General features: G+C 41.2%; 1 protein-coding gene and 1 long non-coding RNA gene across 7 annotated transcripts in view; one reads left to right on the top strand and one right to left on the bottom strand.

Moving 5' to 3' along the window:
- Positions 1-21,819, top strand: part of SHLD2 (shieldin complex subunit 2) — a 117,661-nt gene that overhangs the window by 15,358 nt on the left and 80,484 nt on the right. Inside the window, exons 1-9 of one of the 5 annotated variants that reach the window (XM_087932204.1) lie at positions 1,451-1,559; positions 6,857-9,038; positions 11,440-11,547; positions 11,706-11,900; positions 14,260-14,394; positions 15,878-16,084; positions 17,980-18,208; positions 19,290-19,405; positions 21,002-21,361. In XM_087932204.1, the coding sequence (XP_087788330.1) occupies positions 7,616-9,038; positions 11,440-11,547; positions 11,706-11,900; positions 14,260-14,394; positions 15,878-16,084; positions 17,980-18,208; positions 19,290-19,405; positions 21,002-21,174 (2,586 nt within the window). In that variant the 5' untranslated portion in view covers positions 1,451-1,559; positions 6,857-7,615 and the 3' untranslated portion in view covers positions 21,175-21,361. Of the gene's footprint in view, positions 1-1,450; positions 1,560-2,806; positions 2,843-6,856; positions 9,039-11,439; positions 11,548-11,705; positions 11,901-14,259; positions 14,395-15,877; positions 16,085-17,979; positions 18,209-19,289; positions 19,406-21,001; positions 21,362-21,819 lie in introns of those variants that run through there. The other 4 variants (XM_087932208.1, XM_087932207.1, XM_087932205.1 and 1 more) reach the window with 4 other exon arrangements.
- Positions 15,813-17,362, bottom strand: LOC148125750 (uncharacterized). Of its 2 annotated transcripts, none has more exons than XR_015743405.1 (2): positions 17,286-17,362; positions 15,813-16,065 (listed from the first exon to the last, which is right to left on the bottom strand). It is a non-coding gene; the product is annotated as an uncharacterized LOC148125750 (long non-coding RNA). The 2 variants fall into 2 exon arrangements; XR_015743404.1 differs by lacking the exon at positions 17,286-17,362 and adding an exon at positions 16,876-17,021.

The raw sequence follows: 21,819 nt of genomic DNA, 5'->3' as shown, positions 1-21,819 counted from the left end.
CCTAACTCCCTTCTTCCTGTATAGTAACACCAGTTGGCGTGAACGCTAATATCCCTGGTGCTAAGTTACAGTTCTGAATAATGTAATTCTGTATAATTACAATGTGTGAGCCCGGCCTTATGGTTAGTAAAATATAGTTTACAGTTCAGACTCTAAGGTGTAATTCAGGCCATTAAGAGAAGTGATCTGGAATCATAGTTGCAGAAAAATAAAAGTTGCGTTAAGTCTTCTTCTTCTTCTTCTTCTTCTTCTTCTTCTTCTTCTTCTTCTTCTTCTTCTTCTTCTTCTTCTTCTTCTTCTTCTTCTTCTTCTTCTTCTTCTTCTTCTTCTTCTTCTTCTTCTTCTTCTCCTCCTCCTCCTCCTCCTCCTCCTCCTCCTCCTCCTCGTCTTCTTTTTCTTCCTCCTCTCCTCCTCCTCCCTCCTCCCCTCCTCCTCCTCCTCCTTCTTCCTCCTCTTCTTATTCTACTTCTTCTCCTCCTCTTCCTCTCCTCCTCTTCTTATTCTTCTTTTTCTTCCTCCTCCTTCCTCTTCCTCTTCTTCCTCTTCCTCCTCCTCATCTTCTTTCTTCTCTTCTTCCTCTTCCTCCTCCTCATCTTCTTTCTTCTCTTCTTCCTCTTCCTCCTCCTCCTCTTCTTCTTCCTCCTCTTCTTTCTCTTCCACCACCACCTCCTCCTTCTTTCTCTTCCACTTCCTCTTCTTCTTTTCCTCCTCCTGCTCCTCCACCTCCTCCTCTGCTTCTGCTTCTACCTCTGCTCCTCCTCCTCAGGAGATGCAAAGTTTGGACTCTTGCCCTTCTGGCAGCTTCATCCATTGTTAATTGATGTTGTTGTGGGGCAGGGGTGTCAAACTCACGGCATCGTCACATGTCGTATTGGGGCTTTTCCTCCTTCAATAAACCGGGTGTGGTCATGGCCAGCATATGACACACCTGGGAGTTTGACAGCCCTGTTGTAGAGTGTGATGTGATCTTTGATGTGATCTCTCCATCTTCTGGATCTGCCTCATGTTCTTTGACCTCCTCCTCTTTTTGCATATGCTCTTGAACTGTGTTGAATCCCACAACATTAAGACTTGGTTGTTTAAATCCTAGAGGGCTGGGCATGTTTCAGAAAGGATTCATAAGAATGAATCTGGAATGGGAAGAGTGCACAGACTGGCCTTTCTCTATTCAGGAAACCTGGGGGGAAAAAAGATCTTTAAATCCACTTTAAAGAGCTGTTCCATGGTAGGCATCTGAATGTATTCCAGAACTTGTGTTCAGAATCATTTTCGAAACACGTATAGCCCTAGTACAGAAACATACTATGCAGCATTGCCCAAACAATAACAGATGATCAAAAATTGCACGTACAAATCCCTCATCTTATTAACATGCTTATGCAAGTTCTTTTTTCTCCGGGTCTCTTCCTTGCTTTCATGCGTTCAAATAGTGTGGTAAGAGCAGTTTCAACAATTGGTTGCAGTTCCTAGCAAAGCTCAAAAGCTGCTGATGCAACTAGTTGGATTTTAATAGATCGTTGACCCATCAATAAGACTCTGACCACTTTACAGATAAAGAGGTAATGTTCTATTGGCTGCCCATATGGGGAACATATTGAGAAATGGTGTAATAATTAACTGTGCTAATGGAAATGTACCTTTTCATTTCCAACCAGGACATGTGAGTGGCAGATATTTTCCCCCCATTCAGTAACATTAACTTTAAAAAAAAAACTGTATTGCACGATCAAAATGTAAGTTAGAGTTTCAGGTGGCCATTAAGCCACCAGGGAGATGCAGAAACGAGCTAAGGGGATTCTGAACAGGTGGCAATATCTAGCTTGGCTGTACCTTAGTCTAAAAACCAAAGCAGGGGCAGATTTAATCAGAATTAATAAGACACCCACTCACACCCACACCAAGACATGCCAAGGCTGTAGGCTAAACCAAAGGTCTCCAAACTTGGCAACTTTGTGGACTTCAGAGTTGCAAAGTTTGGGGACTCCTGGCCTAAACTGGCAATTAAAACCAGCGGAGGAAGTAGGAAGAAGAAAAAATAAGAGATGATGATATGATGACATGATGATGATGATAATAATAATAGGCAAGTCCCAAGATTCCACAGACATAGACACAAATTCACAAGGAACTGAACAATGCCAAAACCAACAGGGTGGTGCCTCAAATGTCATTACACACACACACCCCAAATATCTCGTCTTGGCTATTGGTAAAACATTCCTTTAATAATAACAATAACTTTCGCCAGGCACGCTATATGGCATATTCATTGTCAAGAATACTTTTGGGGTCCATTAAATCAATCCTGCCAGATTAGACCTGAGTAGAAAGCCAGGATATTAGTTAATTAGATAATCAGTAAAATCCCCCAGAAGGGAACTGGGCTTTCAGGTTAATGGTGGTGGATCCTGTGTACTGGTCATCCCTTTGTATGAAACGTGGCCTCCTCTGGCTACTCTCAGTTGCATATCTACTTTGACCTTCAGACTATCTTTCTCCAAGGCTACATGTATGTACGTGTGGTCTATAGAAGTAACTAGGCAAATAATTCCTGTCCAGGGATGAAATGACCAACAAGGATGTATGTGAAGAAACCCAGGTTAGGCCTCTCATAGCTGCAATTATCCAGATTTCTTTCGGTTGATTTTATCAAAGAACTTGAGCAAATTGTTTGACCAGTGCTGCAGCAGCGTGCCTGCACAACCCTTGTCCTTGTTGGCTCACCGCAGCAAAGCCGTCAAGCCCTCCCCTGGAGGATGGAGGCTTCCTAAGCATAGTGATCAAACCAGGTTAGAGGCCACCTTTTCTTTTTAGCCAGACATGATTGGGAGCTGGAGGCCAGGTAGGGCTGGGGCGTACAATTGTTCCCCACCTTCCTTTGAAAGACTAAACTTATTGTTAAGCCTACTGAAGTAGGCTTAACAATGAGTTTAGGCTTCACCTTAGAAGAGTCAGAAATCATAGTACTGATTTTGATCATTATGCAGTTGGTGAACTGCATATGGTAGAAGAGATTTGGGTAGACTGGTGACTCTAGTTTCGCATCCTGTTGCAATGGGAACAAATCCCTCCTAATTTCTCCCTGTTCTTCGTCACCTAGTCTGGCTTTAAGGACCCCAATTTTGGCCTCTCTTGGCCTGATTCACCCAACATTGTTCTGGTTTGTCTGCTGTTTGCAAAGCAAAAGTATACTTCAGCAATCCTCCTCCTCCTGCTCCTTCTCCTCCTCCTCCAGTTTATTGGGAGTAGAGTTTGAGCATATATTCTGCTCCACCGTCAACTTTACGAACTTAAAAGAGATACTGAGGCCTTCCATAGAACTTGAAGCATGATCCTTATCAAAGAACGAGGTTGATTTCAGATTCTTGAGAAGTTGCGGGCCATGTTTACATGTGGAGTGAAAGTCACCCAGTTGTTGGGAGAGCTGTTTATCAAAGGAAATTTGGAGGGATAGCAATAAATTACATTCTTTCAAAATTCTGATTTTTTTAAACCAGGAGAAGGGAAGTTTAAGTTCAGAATGGCTTCACTTGGTCTGGCATCTGTGTCTTCCTAGGGCAGGGGTCTCCAACCATGGCAACTTTAAGCCTTGGCAGATTTCAACTCCCAGAATTCCCCAGCCAGCTGGCTGGGGAATTCTGGGAGTTGAAGTCTGCCAAGGCTTAAAGTTGCCATGGTTGGAGACCCCTGTTTTAGGGCAACGTTCCTCAACCTTTTGAGCACCAGGGATCGGTTCCGTGGAGAGAGATTTTTCCGTGGACCGGACGGGGCGTGGTTTTGTGTGCTGCCTGCATCCCGCAGATGGGATTTCACTTGTTTGCACGGCCCAGTTTCTGGCATGCTACGACCCAGTGCCGGTCCATAGACTGGGCTTTGGGGACTCCATGACCACCATTTTCGAGAGAAAATGGTGGTCACGTTTTTTTATTTGTAATATTATTTATATCTATTGATGGTACTTGTAAGCCAGCTTCAAGAGGCCTGTCTTTGGAATAGTGGGGATATAAATAATTGGAATAGTTTAAATTTGTGAGGGAGTTCAATTATTTGTGTTTCTGAGCTTCTGGCTGCTCCACTTATGAACAAAAAATAAAATAAAATGACAATCAACTTTAGTGACGTTAAGCTTTGGATGGATGTTCCTCTTGAGCAGGTCCAGGCCATAATTAAAATTCAAGAAAGAAATGCTGGTGAATGATATCATCCCAAACTTGACTTTAACTCTCAGGATCTTCAAAGCTGTTTGGAAATTGCAGAGCTGGACACTGGACCAAAACCCTACTTTCTTTCATCCCTTCTTTTCTTTCTAATAAATGTCCTAAACAGAAGGGGGCACATTTAGATGGTCATTATTAGAGTTATCGGTAATACTGCAGTCATTATTCAACATTATTCTTGGCTTTGTGATGATCTGTCCAGGGACAAATTTGTGCTAAGTTTAAGATATTGTATTTGATCCCCCGCCCTCAAATCTATGAATAGAAAATTTCAAATTATGATGTTCTTCGTGTAGAAGTCCAAAACTACAGTAACAACTGCTCTTTGGACTCAGTCATCCTGTTTCTTCAGATGGATCAGAGATAAATGCTATCTGGAATATAATCAGTATTCACCCAAAACAGCAGTCTAAAGTAAAATATCCCCCTTTTACTAGTACATATAATTTATCTACGAACAAGGATGGAATGGAATTTCATTTATTTTTTTTCCCTGAGATGTTTACTTTTGTTATTCCTTTTTTACTTTTGAACTCTCCCCACAGAGAGTAAATTCCATCTTGCTGATAGTAGGTCAGTACCTAAAATTTCATCATCTCTCTTGTTAAACATAGCATAACCTTTAATCTGTGCTTGACTACTGCTGATACACAACTGTTTGTGGAATTTTCCTAGAATTATAATACAGAATATACATGTTGGAGCTCAATCAAACCGACTTAACTCCTACAAATTTTATTTAAACAATTAAGCATTAAAAATTGTTAGCTCAAACTATCCTTCATTGAACTTAAAGAGTTTCTCAATTATTTTTTCTTTTACTTGATCCTCGAATTCTCATCTATTAATTCCATCCTTGGTTTATTTGGTTTCGTTAATCTACAAATGTTTGTAGTGATTTCATACTGTACTTTATTGCACTGAAAAACATTGGAAGTCAATATCTTTTTTTTTTCTTCCCCATTATCCTACACCTTTCTTTTCCCTTTCTTCCCATTCCCTACTTTCCTACTACCTTTATTTTCATTTGTATTAAAATGATAATCTCAATAAAATAAACAGAAACAGGATAGATTGCATAGTTTTCAGAATTTTGTTGGAGGTGGCTTATAACTGACCAGTGTTGCCATCAGGTGGTGTTTGGTGGGAGCTGTAGGTTTCTATAGGTCACCTTCTATTCTTACCTCTTCTAGCTTATTACAATACTTCCTGTATACTGTAGTGATAAAATATTCTAGGTTTCAGTGTCTATGGACATTTTCCATCATCCAGGTCATGGTTGACCCAAAGGTGCAATAAAAAGGCAACTAGACTTACTTGGGTTTTTTTTTCTTCCTTGAAAACGTTTCACTTCTCATCCAAAATTCAGTTCAGAATGGAAGAAGCTTCTTGAATGAGAAGTGAAAGATTTTCAAGGAAAAAAAACAAGAAAGTTCATTTTTTTTTTTTTTTTGGAAAAGCACCTTTGGGTCTAGATATCAATTGTCAACCATCCCACTCAGTCATCCAGCAAAGACTCCTGGCCATTTCTTATAACAAGACTATATTTTACCAAAATTTAAATGGTTACAGAAATAGTGTAAGTTGGCTCTAAGGTTTTCCCATGCAAACAACACAAAGTTCCCAGCATTGCTCTCTTCATCTTTTTCGCCTGCATTTAATTAATGACTATAAGCAGTTTTAAGAGAGGCCTATTGGAAATCCTTAAACATTGTTTTTATTTGTATGCAATCAGGTAGTGTGAACATAAAATATTTCTGGAAATCTTTTCCCCCATTTTTTTTTTTTACTTTTAATATTTTATAAATGCTGCTTACAAAAGCAGAATGAAAAAAAAACGTGTTTCCGATGTCCAAAGTTCAGGACATTTTGCTTGAAATAGCGATTATGATTCAAATTACCTTAAAAGGATTTATATCTTAGTGCTTTAAATTATTTAACTCTTGAAACTGGAGGTAAGTGATCAAGTTCTTCATTATGGTTGGATGATGCTGTAATTTTCTGCAACAGCACAACTGGAGTAAGTGTAAAAAAAATATGCATGCACATCTCATGGAGATTTCTGAAGACATGGTGACCTCTAATGGTCAGATAAGCATCAACATTCAACATTTTTGCCTATATTGGGGAAGAGATTAGTGCCGTGATGGCGAACCTCTGGCACACGTGCCATAAGTGGCACACAGAGCCATTTGTGCTGGCACGGGAGCCTCAGGCAAACTTACCTCACTGCGCATGCACGTGCCTCACAGCTGATTTTTTTTCGGTTGATTTGAGGCCTTTTTTTTTTGCCTCTCAGAGGCTTGGAAAAGGCCTCTGCAAGGCTTTTCAGGACCAATTATAGGCCCATTTCATCACTTCCTGTAATACCAGAAACGGGCCTATAATTTGGCCTGAAAAGCCTTGCAGAGGCTTTTTCCAAGCCTTTGGGAGGCCGAAAAATCAGCTGTCAGCTACAGTGCAGGTAAGGGGGGGGAACGCATTGCATTCTGGGTGCTGGCACATGAGTGCGTGCTGGCATACGTGCAATTTTTAGCATAGGAGCTCACTGGATTAGTGTATGCTACTGAACTCCTATTTTAGAAGACAACTGGAGATTGTTATCAAAATGCTGAATAGAATTTTTGTATGTTTTTCAGTTCTTTGCAATAGAGCAAAACTTCTGAGATTCCTGCCAGAGATGTTGGATTCCTGACTCCCAAGCTTTACCAAAGTATATTTTGCCATAATATTCAAAAATTGCTGATGCAAGAAATCAACTTTTTGCACTTTGTAATGTAACACAAATCTTGAAGATTCCAGGAAGGTGAAAAATGGTCGATCCCACTTCGACAGAGAAATCTAATTTGGAAATTTTCATCTTTGACTTGTTCATTTCATGTTATTGAACAATGTTGGCTATTTTATCATTTTTAAAAACAACAATGTTTTGTGTATACTTTGGAAAAATGTCACCTTTTTCTTTGCCTATACTGATAGGGATCAAGGTTTTAGGAGGAGCTTTTGACAGTAAATTAAAGAATAAAATGGTAGAATGACCATTGTTCACTCTTATGCTCTGAGATTTTCAAAATATAAAGTATAACATAAAATGAATTTTTAAATACACAGAATGCGAACTCCAAGAGGACTATAAATTCAGTGTTTTTAATCTGTTGATGAAATCAATTTTGAATATTTTTATGAATATTTATTATTATTGTGCATTTCCCCAAAACTCCCTGGATGGAATTTGTTTCTTGAGTATTTTATGACAGATCATAAAAATCTGTGAATGAATTGTTTGAAAAGCTATGAATGAGTAAAGATTATGTTTTAGGCACTATTTACAAAACGAACTGTTGTGTAGAACACATTATACATGTTTCCCATAATCCAAATCCTGCAAGGAAAACAAAATGTCCAGGAGACCTCAAATTCACATGTTCTTCGGTGCACCCATTCTTTCAACTGCTCCAAGCAACCTCAAAGAAGAGAATAGTTCTTTGGTTAATGAGAAACCATGGAGAGAATTACACCTTTCATTTACCAATGACAGTTTTAACCTTTGTAGCGCAAACTTCAGCGCTCTTGAGCATGAGAGTGCAAATGATGCTGTTTTATTTGTCAATTCCAAAGATCACTTCCCAGTAAACTTTGAAAAAAGAGGTGGCTTGGTTGATGCCTTTATGACCGATGGAGCAACATCAGTTGGATGTGTCAAGTCCTTCAGCCATAAAAAGAAGGTCCCGGGTGAGTCACCTGACAGTGATATAAGCAGAGGGAACCAGAAAAGGCACTGTGTATGTCAACAAAGCAAAAAGGATTATACTGAAGGAAATGCTAGTTGTATCATAAATAACCATCTTGATAATTCTCCCTTGCTTCTTGAGGTGAAGGACTTAAAAAATTGTGTGGTAGATAATCACAATCTACCCTCCCTTCAGTGTGAACCTCAGGGTAAAAATCTACTCCTGAGTCACTATCTGAAAACATGTTCAGAAAAAGCAGATGAGTCGAAACCTGGAAACCTGCCGGATGGACCTTCAAATCTTGACCTATCGACCGATAATGAATTCCTTAGCGTTCTGACTTTAAGCCAAGTGGCTCTCTGTTCTGGACAGTATGCCGTAGGACAGAATGAAATGGAAAATAAACCTATAGCAGGGGAAGGAGTAGAATTGGCCCTGCCCTGTAGGGAAGACACAACAGATGGAGAACCTCTACTTAAATCAAATGAAGGTGTTAAGATGGCTGTTAAGAAAGTTGACACAAACTCTGAAGCCAACTCTGATTGTTCCATAGAACTCTTTGATTCAGATAACTCAGGTCAAGATAACTCAAATTTCAAAAAATGTAGTCCTGAATCTTCACCTGTTAATAACAAAGGATGGGACCTTAAACCCCAACAGAAAAGACAACTATGTTCTCCAGAAGACCACCATGCTGAAAGAACTCAAGCATCTGATGATAACGCGACGACTTCCCACTTTACTTTTGGAGATCAGCAGCTACCCAAAAGAATCAAATTAGCATGCTCTCCTCTTCACCCGGTTAAAATAACTGAAAAAACAAGGATCCCAGGAATTGAGAAAGCTCAGAAGAAGCTGTCATTGCTTAAGGATTGTGTTGAGAAAGGCCGGAAGTTCTCTGTCTTGGTTGTAGTGCTACATCCTTGCCATATCAAAGAAATCAAGATGGGAACTAACGCATCCTGCAAAGTCCCCTTAGCCACAGTTGTTGTTGCCGATCAGTCAGACGTGAGACAGAAGGTTGTGTTGTGGAGAGCAGCAGCTTTTTTATCACTTACCATCTTTCCTGGAGATATCGTACTCTTCACAGGTGAGTCCGTAAAACACATATCCAATTGTAAGAGGGATATTTATATATGCTTAGTTTTCACAATTACTATGCTGTTTAAACAATACCCAAGCCATAAATTTTAAATATGATCTGGAAATGTTTGGGTTGACACTGCTCTTCCATTGTGAGGTCAGTGTTGTCAATATTTTTAGAAGATGGGATTATCCAGCCCCTGGAAAATGGCGTCCTCATTATTGTTGTATTGATGGATACATGATTATGCCCAGAACTGAGATCGTACAAACAGACCCAATCCATGTATGTTTCTGTTGACTTGCAGAGGTCTACTAATATCTTTATATTTTTGAGACTTCTTCCATAAGTGCATATTTTTTTAAAAACTGCAAAATAAAAATAATCCCAGAACTGCACAGAAAACAGGGACCAAAATGAGATATATGCCTGTCGCTATATGGAAATCCATGAAACATCTGTGGAATTACATTGTAATGTTTTTTCTTCCACAGAAGCTGTCCCACATTTCGTTTATGCTCTCTTAAATTTGCCTTAATTTAAGACAAATTTAAGCATTAAGCTTTTTGGTCACTTCCTTTTTCTTCCTCTTTCTCACCCTGTGTCCATTCAAGGATTTTTCCAGACTAGGATTTGAGAAAAGCTTTTCCCTTGGGCGTAGTTTCACTTTAAGGTTGCAGTTTAAATCTTACCTACAATTTGCCATGCTATTGAAATGTGAATCTGTTGCTTTATGGCTGACTCTCTTAAGCTAAAACGAGTTCCTGATTCTGTTTTTAAGAGTTATGGGATGAGAAAGAGTGAACGGTTCTCTAATTCTCAAAAACGTGAATTACCTAAATTCAGCCTATCCAATCTTCGTCATGATATGGGTGCCCCTAAAATGTCATTGATAGTTAATTTTACTAGGGTCTGCTATTGATCTAATGGGGCACCTGCTAAAAAAGCCAAGACAGTTCTAGGCTGCATTAACGGAGGGATAGAATCGAGATCACGTGAAGTATTAATACCACTCTATAAAGTCTTGGTAAGGCCACACTTGGAATACTGCATCCAGTTTTGGTCACTACGATGTAAAAGAGATGTTGAGAAAGAGTGCAGAGAAGAGCAACAAAGGTGATTAGGAGACTGGAGGCTAAAACATAAGGAACAGTTGCTGGAATTGGGTGGGATACAAAATAAACACAGTCACAAAAAAACAGGTGAAGCCCCTTGTATTCCTTCACTTTGCTTCCAAGCTCCAAATATCCTTGACTGGAGACAAAAAACTCCCACACAAACAGTACAAGAAGGAGGAAATGCCATTTAAATTATAAACAGTAAAAAACAACACAAACCAGGCAAGATAAGGGCTTGAAGATGTCCACAGATATCAGAACACACACTGGGAAAGACACCAAACTCAGAGAGGAACAATAAACTAGAGATATTTCCACACTTTGTTTCCAGCACTCGTCTGTACGCATGTCCATCCCCTTATCCAGTTGTCACAGCCACAGCCCATGAAGAGGATCAAGGCCCTCTCTTCCCCAGTAGACCATGTCTCTCCCTTATCTTCTCCTCCCTGCGTGCCCTAGGATGGAAACAGGATGGGCCTGGGTTCTCCTCTGACTGCCCAGCCAGCCTCTGCCCTTCCCCAGCCTCCTCCACAACCTCTGGAGCCACACTTCCACTCCCTGTCGGCTGTTCCTCCTCTCCCTCAGAGTCAGTCTCCACCAGGGGCATGGCAGGGTACGTCTAGTTTAATGAAAAGAAGGACTTGGGGTGACATGATAGCAGTGTTCCAATATCTCAGAGGTGGCCACAGAGAGTAGCATCAAGCTATTCTCCAAAGCACCTGAAGGCAAGACAAGAAGCAATGGATGGGAACTAATCAAGGAAAGAAGCAAAGAACTAAGAAGAAACTAGAACTAAGAAGAAATTTCCTGACAGAACAATTAATCAGTGGACCTCCAAAAGTTGTGAATGCTCCAACACTGGATATTTTAAAGAAGAGATTGGACAACCATTCGTCTGAAATAGTATAAATAAGGTTTCCTGCCCGAGTAGAAGGTTGGTCTAGAAGACCACCAAGGCCTCTTCCAACTTTGTTATTCTATTCTAACGGAGGAGTAAATGGTTTTGAGGCCATTTCCCAACCCTCTTAAAACATTTGACATCTTTGGTTAAAACAGACTCATTCCATGTACTTTTCTGTTGACTTTCAGATGCCCTCTAGATTCTCTTAGGTTTTTGAGATCTCTGCCTTAAATGCAGATATTTTTTTTTAAAAAAGTGTGAAATAAAAATATTCCAAGAACTGCACTGACAATGAGGAACAAAATGAGTTGCACAACCCTAAACCAAATGGCACCAAGGCAAAAATGCATTTTCCATGGATGGATCTCCTTTGTCTTTTTTCTTGCAGATGTCGTCGTTTGTGAGAACCGTTGGGTTGGAGAAATGATGCTGCAATCCACCTTTACGACCAAACTGGTCAACCTTGGAAGCTGTTCAGCTATTAATCCAAAGGAAGGTGAGGACTGACAAACTCCAGGCAGAAGAATCTTGCATTGGTTCATCATCACGGTGATATAGAAGGTTGATTAGAATGGTCATGAATGTAATTAAATAAGAAATGTATGATAATATCATTACGTGCATATAAAAAAAAAATCTCTTTATTTCTCCAAGCCTCCCATATAGTGGACAGTCGTCTTCTCCAGGATTTGCTGACCTACGTTTCTGCAAAGCACGGTCCTCTTCAAGCTCTGCCCCCAAGGCAAAGTCAGAGCCTGGACCTTGTTCCTCACGTCCTTCTAAATCGGCTCAAACCAGATACTTTGGTGCATGCGGTGGTGAGGATCATCAACATCACAGTGCTGATAGGCGAGTTGCATGTCTAATCCTAGACTTTCTTGGAAGGCCCCAAATTTGGTGCATGGCATGGCGGTGGAAAAGTGTATTAGAATAGAATAGAGAGTAGAGAATACAGTAGAGTAGGATAGGATAGGATAGGATAGGATAGGATAGGATAGGATAGGATAGGATAGGATAGGAGGGAAGGGAAGGGAATAGAGAATAGAATAGAATATAGGAATAAGAATAGAATAGAATAGAATAGAATAGAATAGAATAGAATAGAATAGAATAGAATATAGGAATAAGAATAGATTATAGGAATGGAATGGAATGGAATGGAATGGAATAGAATAGAATAGAATAGAATAGAATAGAATAGAATAGAATAGAATAGAATAGAATAGAATAGAATAGAATAGAATAGAACAGGACTATAGGAATAAGATTAGATTATAGGAATAGAATAGAATATAGGAATAAAAATATAGGAGTAGGAATAGAATAGAATTAGAATTAGAATTCTTTATTGGCCAAGTATGATTGGATACACAAGAAATTTCTCGGTGTAAATGCTCTAAGTGTACATAAAAGAAAAGATACATTCATCAAGAGTCAAGAATCATCAGGTTCAACACTTAACAATAGTCATAGGGTACAATAAGCAATCAAATCATACTAGGAAACAGTCCATATAAATCGTAAGGATACAAGCGACAAAGTTACACCCATACAGTCACAAGTGGGAGAGGATGAGCGATAAGGAGTGATGAGAAGATTAATAGTGATAGTAGTGCAGACTTTGTCAATAGTTGGACAATGTTGGGGGAATTATTTGTTTAGCAGAGTGATTAGAGATGTAATTGCTGAAAACTATAGATTGTGTATGTCTTCTCAACCATCCAGGTCATGGTTGTCCCAAAGGTGTTTTTTCAAGAAGCAACTGGATTTCTTGGTGTTTTTTCTTTGAAGACGTTTCACTTCTCATCCAAGAAGCTTCATAGATTTTGTAACTCCCTTTTTCCTGCATGCCTTCTCTAAAAAAAATACCAGCCAAACTCTTGAGTCCAGCTCTTTGTGAGGGACATTCTTCTGATTTCACAACATCCTTTTCTGGGGGTTGATGTGATACTAACGATATGAAGAAATTGTGTCTAGCATCAGCCTTTATTAACATTAATAATTAACTTCTTAGATAAAGAGAGATGTTTTGTTTTTGTGAAATCAAAGGCTGTCCAGAATTATGGATTATTTTTGGACCTTTCCTCTCTTGCTCTCCATATTAACATAAGTAAACTGCTTGCTCCTCAGTCCTAACTGGAAAGCCTCAGAAGACTGCATGTTTTCTGCAATTTCTAAACAGCAATTGCAATAGCACTTAAGACTTATTTACTGCTCCACAGTGCTTTTACAGCCCTTCTAAACAGTGTACAGAGTCAGCCTGTTGCCCCCAGCCATCTGGGTCCTCATTTTACCCACCTGGGAAGGAGGCTGAGTCAACCTTGAGCCTGGTGAGATTGGATCTGCCAAATTGCAGGTAGCCGGCAGTCAGCAGAAGTAGCCTGCAATACTGCACTATGACCACTGTGCCAGTGTGGCTCAATACTAAAGAAAAAGCATTAGTTACCCGTTAAATAGATTGAAAGCCTAATTATAAACATTCATGGGAATCCTGGTTTTGAAATTTGGTTGTTTTGAAAATGTAACATCTGTTACATTAATTATGTTAAATGTAACAGAATCTGTTAATGAAATTGAAGAGAAGTATAGCTACCTCTTCCCTCTGCCTATTAAAGCCTTGAATCTCATTCCTTCAAATTCCACATGGAAATCTTTTTTTTTTTTAACATAAAGTATTTATGTTTAACATAAACATAAATCAGAGCATTTCTTTATTTAACGTGACGTCTTGGAGTGTAAGGTAAGGGGTTGCGAGCTGCAAACCTATTAATCTAAACTAATTCTTCATGCTGTTGTTCTCTGAATAAAATTACAGCGGTATCTTGGTATTCAACTGCTTTAAAACTCATTTAATTTGGAACTTGACACATTTTTGATGTGAAAATATTGTCCCGGTACTCATAGTTTCTTTGTTACCTGGCGTGTTGCAAAAGGAAGAGAAGGGGATGGCTGCAAAGGTAGGTAGTAGGACGTAGGAAAAAGGACAGACAGAAAGTTTTTCCCAGCCAAAACAAAGGTAAATCACTAGGTTTGCTTGGCGCTTGTTTTTAGTACCCCTCGTGCATCCCAGAACCAATTAACATTGAGTACCAAAGTACCACTGTGGCGTCAAACCAAGTTCCCAGTCCTTACAAGCACAGAGGGACGGGTGACATCATCACAGAAGGAAGTAAACCATGCTTATTTGTTCCCATTTTTTCAACCTTAGAATCCACGTATAGTTTTAAAGGAGAAAAGCAAAATAAAATCATCTTAACGGTGGAACAAATCAAGGGACAACCTTATGCTTTGGTCGTTTGGGGTGATGCAGCAGCCCAGTGTCTTCAGCTCCAAAGGAAAAAAGGTAAAACAAGCATTCAAATACTGTTAGGCCCATGGCTGTATCACACTACCATGCAAGAAGCCAGTAATGCAGACAATCCTCCTTTGTTTCAACATCAGTCAGCTTTCCTTCTACAGACTCTTCAAAAGAAGGAGAGAGGCAGGCACCCCAGACAGTGAAAAAGTTCATTCATGTTAAAAACAACGCCCAGAATTTTAAGCAATGACTCGAATGGCTGGGATTTTATTTCGGCTATTGTTATTTCATGCTTTTGTTAACTTTTATTATACAGCCACCCACTGAAACAGATTCTGTATTCTTAGGTTCATGGCCTATAGATCAAGATATAGCCAAGATCGAGATACATGGGGCAGGAGTCTCTAAATTTAGCCACTTTAAGACTTGTGGACTTCAACTCCCAGAATTCTCCAGACAGCATTGAGGAATTCTGGGAGTTGAGGTCCGCAAGTCGTAAAGTTGCCAAGCTTGGAGATCCCTGGTCTAGGCCCTTAATTAGGACCAGGAGCCGTAATGTTGCTTCTTCCACTGGTTTCTGTCAACTAAAAAGATACTCCTTTGGTTTTTTTAGCTGCCAGCAGAAAGGGAGTGGGGGGGGGGGAACGGTGCATTCCTCAAGTGCTTAGATAATCACCCTGGCAGCCCAAAATTGTGGTGGGCAAGAATATTACCGGAGAATGTGATTGATGAACCTTGGCTATGGAGATTATACTTCCAGGGGGGAAGACCAGGTCAAGGGGGAAAGGAATGATGCATTTTAGTGTCGGCTGCATCCAGCTAACACCAATATGGCCACTTCTAATAAATCAGTGTTTGTTTTTATTCTTGAGAGATGCGGCTAGAGACTTACGATTTGAATGGGGGTGGATCGGTTGGAGCCCTGACACTTTTGTCATTCCCCACAAAAAAAGAAGTTTGCCCCAAGCTGGGTAGAAACTGTATGCTGAAAATATAATTCAGTTAGTATTGTCACAAATAGGAAAATGCGAGTGAGTACAAGTAATCCTCAACTTACAATAATCCATTTAGTGACAGGGCCGTTCAAAGTTATGACGGCACTGAGAAAAGGGTCTTTTCTCACGTTGTTCACACTTACACAACTGTTGCAGCCTCAACAGCCCACTAAGTCACGCTCACAGAACCGGTAGTAAAAAAAAATGACTCTCACCACTGCAGGAGACGGTGAGTTCTAGTCCTGCCTTAGGGACGAAGCCACTTGGGGTCCCTTGGGCCGGATAATTTTCCTCAGCCCTAGGAAGGAGTGATGGAAAACCACTTCTGAAAGACCTTGCCAAGAGTACCACAGGGGCACTTTCAGGCTGTCTCCAAATGCCAGACCTGATTGAATGGAAAGTAGGGAGGGAAAAAAAAGATTTTGCAGCTGGTGTCTTCTTTATTATCTGCTATTTTATTTTTGGAAAAAAAAAACTGTGGAGTATTTTGTCCAAAGCTTCACTGATCCGAATGCTTTTCTCTTCCTCCCTAGATCATATTTGGGAATTTAAGTATCTCTTTGTCAAACACAACCCGGTCTCTGGTGACCTGGAATTGCACACCACACCTTGGTCGGTCCTAGAGTGCCTTTTCGATGATGATGAAAGAGCTGAGGCCTTCAGAGGGAAGTTTGAAAGGAAGGTCCAAGAGTTGATGAAGATGACCACCCTGGCTTCCCATCTAGAAGAAAAAAGTTCAGGTGAGATTCTTATTCCTCCTCCAGGATTAAGACATCCCCGTGGCTTAATATAACTCTTGAATAGCCATAGCCACTTAGACTTATATGCCGCTTCACAGTACTTTTACAGCCTTCTCTAAGCGGTTTTACAGAGTCAGCCTCTTGCCCCCAACAATCTGGGTCTTCATTTTATCCACTTCGGAAGGACGGAAGGCTAAGTCCACCTTGAGCCGGTAAGAATTGAACTTCTGGCTGTGGGCAGACTCAACCTGCAAGACTTCATTCTAAGCACTGCACCACCATGACAGGAAGAAAGGGAAGGAAGGAAGGAAGGAAGGAAGGAGAAAAGGGAGGGAGGGGAGGGAAAAAAAGGAAGAAAGAAGAAAAGGGAGGGAGAGAAGGAAGGAAGAAAGGAGAAAAGGGAGGGAGAGAAAGAAGGAGAGAAAAGGAAGGGAGAAAAAGAAGGAAAGGAAGGAAGCAATATCACTTAGACTTATATACTGCTTCACAGTGCTTTCCAGCCCTCTCTAAGCAGTTTACAAGGTCACAGTCTCTTGCCCTCAACAATCTGAGTCACCTCGGAAGGACGGAAGGCTGAGTCAACCTTGAGACTAGTAGGACTTGAACTGCCAAATTGCAGGCAGCAGAAGTAGCCTGCAGTACTGCATTATTCTTTATTTGAATACTTTATTTGGCTCAGCCCGATTAGATACAGGACAAAATTTGCTTCCTTTTCACTTCCAAAGAATTTGGAGACAAAAAGCATTGCAGCTCAAAACCAGGCTCAAAACTCTCTTGAGAAAGTTTATAACCGACAGGGAACTGCAGAGATATGATGGCTCGTCAAACACATCATCCTCTGTGCTCTTGACTTGACCCAGCCGTGGCATGATCAAGAATGAAGTCTTAACATGTGTGAGCATCAGCCCAGCATGGTTGTCCTTTGGGTCTATTTGGACAAACCGTCACCACTGATCTTAAACCTCGCTGTACTACAAACCGTGGTGGGCTGCAACCGGAAAGACAGAGGGAAAAAACAGAAAAAAAACCATATATCCAACAGTAACAACAATAACAAAATGTGTAGTAAAGAAAAAGGGGTGGAAATGACACAAACATCTAATATTAAACACTAACTCGACACCTGTGCTTCGCTACGCAACTATGTGGTCAGGCTTAGGTTTGGGGGAGGAAAATAAGGAGAAAAAAATTCTGCCTTTACCTACCAGCATCCATTGGTATTCATCTGGCTAGCATCCTGTCAGTGTGTCAGAGAGTTGAGGGCTGTTTGCAAACTGAAAGAGAATTCGCTGTGTGAGCAAGGAGGAGACAGCAAGGAGCCTGGGCATAGCTTAGCTCAACTGCTCTGTACTAAAGCTGTTTGCTGCTGTGAAACTGAAACTCCTCTCCTCTGCTTGTGTTTTGCATTTGGAAGAGATTTCTTTTCAGGTGTGGGGGGGGGAGTAGAACTCCTTAGCATCACAGCGTGTTAATAATAATAATATACGAACTACTAATGCTCTGATGGTGATTTGGAAAAATCCTTTCTTAGCGAGCCCCTAGAAGCCAAGAAGAACATATGGGCCAAGTTTCAAGTTTGTAGGCTTTACGGTTCTGGAGATTTTGTGATGATGCATCAGTGGTATTTTGCTTTTATATGTATAGATTTTTAAAAAAAATCACCCTGACTGGATGCTGTAAAGGAAAATAATTTATTTTTTAATGATAAATTCTCCTCCCCTTACATAAATAGTTATACACTTTCTCATCCTTATTCAACAAGTAAAATATACACTATATATTGTGTATATAGTTATACATTATGTATGTGTGTGTTTAAATAGCTATACACTTTCTCATCCTTACTTAACAAGACAAATATATAAACAAATGTTTCATTCTTGTGGTTTTCATAGGAACAATCCAAGTGAAGGCCTGTGTTTCAAAGCTGAGCTTTACAGATGCTTCCCTGTCCCAGCTGGTCTTTGACGCCGATACTTCCCTGGAGCACGTATTCGCTTCTCTTTCCCTGATCACCTACAAGGGGTGTGCAAAATGTGGCCGTGAACGAGAGACGGATGACAACGAGATCTACAAACAGTGCCCTACCTGCTTACCTTTGAACCAAGTCAAAACCTTCTACAGGTAAACGGGAAAAAAAGGCAGAAGATGAAAAACTAAAACTGCTAAACTTCCTGGCAGCTTCCCCTTGATAGTTCGAACCTTCCCCAATAGTTGCATCGCGTATTATTTAAAGAAAGTCTAGCAAAATAGCTCGGCCTTCAAGGCTTGAGTAAATTACGTTCACTTTCTGAATGGATTGGGGGTGGGTGGGTGTTGAAGGCTATTCTATTGTTCCATGACTTTGCTGCTGTTTAGTTTAGTCTGCGGGATTGAGCCCGATGGAGGCAGGACCATCAGAGAGTGGAGTGCTACCTTCAGGGATTGTGCAGGCTGGCAGCAGTGATCCCGAGGAGCCTGTGTCCACTGGACATGCGCGCAGGGCTGCTCGAAGGAAAGAGCAGCTGCAGCAGCACAGGCGACTCGGGAGTAAGGCTGCAAGGTAATGGCCCCTCCCTGAGAAGATAAAAGCCAGCTGAGAACCTGCAGTTCTTTGCAGAAGGCAGAGAAGTTTGATACTCGAGCCTGGTGGGCGTTAGAATATCTGAGTTGAGACTCTTTGATTTATGGTTTAGGAACTTTATCTGTTGTTCTTGGCAGACTTGCAAAAACTTGGCAAGGCTCTTTCTTATTGGAGCTAATTGGTTTGAAGCAGCCTTTTAACCGTGAAGGAACGGGATTCATAAAGAATCATTAAAAGGTTGTGCTGTTACCTTTGTCTCATGTTTGCTTCCTTGGAACCAGGTTTGGGTAGAGCACCTGCTCCTTTGGGGTTTCCAAAGTCAGAGGGAGTTGAACACGGGCAGCCCTTAGCAGTGTTTGCTGCTAAGCGAAACCATTGTTTTCTTCCGCTTTACGGCCTTTCTTGCCGCTGGCATTAAGTGAATCGCTGCGGCGGCGAAGTTAGTAACATGGTTGTTAAGTACGTCTGACTTCCCCACTGACTCTGTCTGTCAGAAGATTAGAAAAGGGGATGACGTGATCCGCACTCTGAAATAAACAATATGTATTGGAGACGATAGTATCTCGTAGTGTATGATTTAAAGCTCAAACATTTCATTGAAATTCCGCTAAGTTTTCCCCTCCTTTCTGTTTCTTCATTTAGACCTGCTGTGATGACTGTTGAGGAGGGGGACTATGAAATCTCTCTTCGGGTGAGATCCGAACTGATGGAGAAGATATTCCTTAACATTCCCGCCGAATGGCTGAAGAAGGCCGTAGGTAATACCTTGGGACTCTGTGGTGTAACTTGGTGGAGGTTTTTTGGTCCGTAATCCCTTAACTGCAAGTTTGTGAAGCGACAAATAATAATTCTAAAAGCAGAGAGCAAACCTCCCTCTCTCTTCTAGCACTGATGACGTTACCTAGTTGGGTAAGGAAACATCTGCAAGAAAATAACCAAGCTCAGAGAGCACCAAGGACTTCACAATCCTCCTCCCTCTAAAACCCACTCCCTTCTAGCACTGATGATGTTACCTACTTGGGTAATGAAATGTGTGCAAGAAAATAACCAAGCTCAGAGAGCACCAAGGAGCCCACTGTAATAAATCTTCCTTGGCCACTGTCATCAGATCACACTCCATCTCAAATGTCTTTGAAGATTATCAGTCATCCAGGTCATGGTTGTCCCCCCAAAAATATTTTTTTTCAAGAGGTAATGGACTTTCTGGGTTTTTTTTTTTTTAAGATGTTGGATGAGAAGTGAAATGTCTTCCAAAAAAAAAAAAACCCCAGAAAGTTGCCTCTTGGGAAAAAAAGCACCTTTGGAATTCAAAGATCAAGACATGACTCAACCTAGCGCGGTGCCCTCTAGCTCTGCCTTGCAGCTCAGGATGATGGGAGCTGTCATGCCAAAGATCTATAGATCAGTGGTTGCCAACCAGTGGGCTGGGGACCACTGGTGGTCCATGAGAAAACTTTGGTGGTCTGCAGAGGAATGCAATCCCCAAAGCAATTAATCCAGGCTGCGCGGGAACACAAGCCTGTGCTGCCCACATGGCCTGCGGGAACACAAGTCTTGTGTCGATTGCATTGCGAACAACATGAGGTAGTGAGGGGAGGGGGGAAAGGGCGGAGGGGGAGAACTTGCCCCTTACCCCTCGCACTTCACCTGGCCACCAGGGTGCTTCTTTCCACTTCTTTCTTCTTCTGCTTTTGTCTGCAAGTGAGGAAAGCAGCAAAAGTCTTTCTTTCTCTCCCCCAAACTCCGCCAGAAATGAGTCTTTGGGACCCTGCAAGGCCTCCTGCTCCAAGAGCAAAGATTCATTTCTGGCGGAGTTTGGGGGAGAGATAGAAAGACCTCTGCTGCTTCTGCTGCTTTCCTTGCATAAAGCCAAAAGTCTCTCTCTCTCTCTCTCTTCTCCGCCCGGAGTTGGGGACGGTATCCTGCAATCCCAAATAAAGAACAATCGATTGGTAGGAAAACGGGGTGGGGAATTTTCCTGCAGACTTTTTGGGGGGATTTTCCCAGGGTCTCTGGTCCATGGGATTTAAAATTATGAATTTGGTGGTCCCCGAGGTCCAAAAGGTTGGTGACCCCTGATCTGTAGGGTTCCTGGTTGGTTGCATTCAGTGATGGCCTTAAGTCAAGGACTACCTGTATAGGAATTGCTAAGAAGCTCCCGCCGGCATTTTCTGGATCAGGGTTAGCCTGGAGAAAGGATTTCTGAACTCAGACCAGGGATAGTGATCTGTTTACATTCCATAAATCCCCTCAAAACCAAGAAGAGGCTTCCCCTCCACGTTTTGCCCTTCCATCCCATGGCCTGGAGCCTCCGACGGGAAAAGTTGTGAAGTCCTCTTCTCCTTCCATTGCAGAACCTTCTTCAGATACCACCTATGGGATGCTGGTGGCTGATCTCTGCCACTCTCTGCTCACCGACTCCAAGGCGTCCCACCTTCTAACCCTTAGGAGCCATTTTGTCCTGGATGAAAACAGTTTCCCTCTGGAGAAAGAATTCCAGCTGCTGGACTTCCACCTTGACCTCTGAAGCAGCCGTTTCTGATGAGGTTCCTCACTCCATTTCACAATCATACTAAAAAGGCATACAACGGGGACAAGGGAACGGGGTTTTTGTTTTGTTTGCCTTGGAAGGAATACGTGTCCTTTTTATAAATGCATTTTGTACGATTTAAGAGCCATGATTTCTACAGACGGTTATTAAAAGCTACTCAAAAGAGGAGTGTGTTTTCTTTGCTGGGCTTTTATCCCCAAGACTCCAGCAATTTCCTGAGAGAGAATTAAAGACATCAGAAAAAGCTCCCTGCCAACGTTTTTAAATGTGTTGCCTAAAAGAAAATATTTTTCCTTGCCGCAGCCTTTTTCGTCAGCCGCAATTTTTGCCTTCGTGTCATTGCACCGGCTTATCTATTAGAAGTAAATACTGTAATGGCAGAAAAAGATTTTCTCTTTGCAAATGGTAGCTTCAGCTACCTTATCAAACCGCTGGCAGGAATGTCTACATCGCACTAAAAAAAAAAAAAAACCTTTACTTCCTGGAGGAGATGTGCCAAATACAGTCAGCCCGCAAAACAAATAAATGCTTCAGGGAAAAAAAGGGAAAAATGGAAAAAAATACAGTTTAAATTATATACGTGATTAAAAGACACCAGGAAAAAAAAAATTATTTTTTAAG

The sequence above is a fragment of the Pseudonaja textilis genome, chromosome 4 (genome assembly GCF_049901715.1).
Source record: "Pseudonaja textilis isolate UNSWEBS1 chromosome 4, rPseTex1.2, whole genome shotgun sequence".
NCBI lineage: Eukaryota > Metazoa > Chordata > Lepidosauria > Squamata > Elapidae > Pseudonaja > Pseudonaja textilis.
The sequence above is the reverse complement of the archived record's forward strand: the minus strand, read 5'-3'. Positions and strand labels throughout refer to the sequence as shown.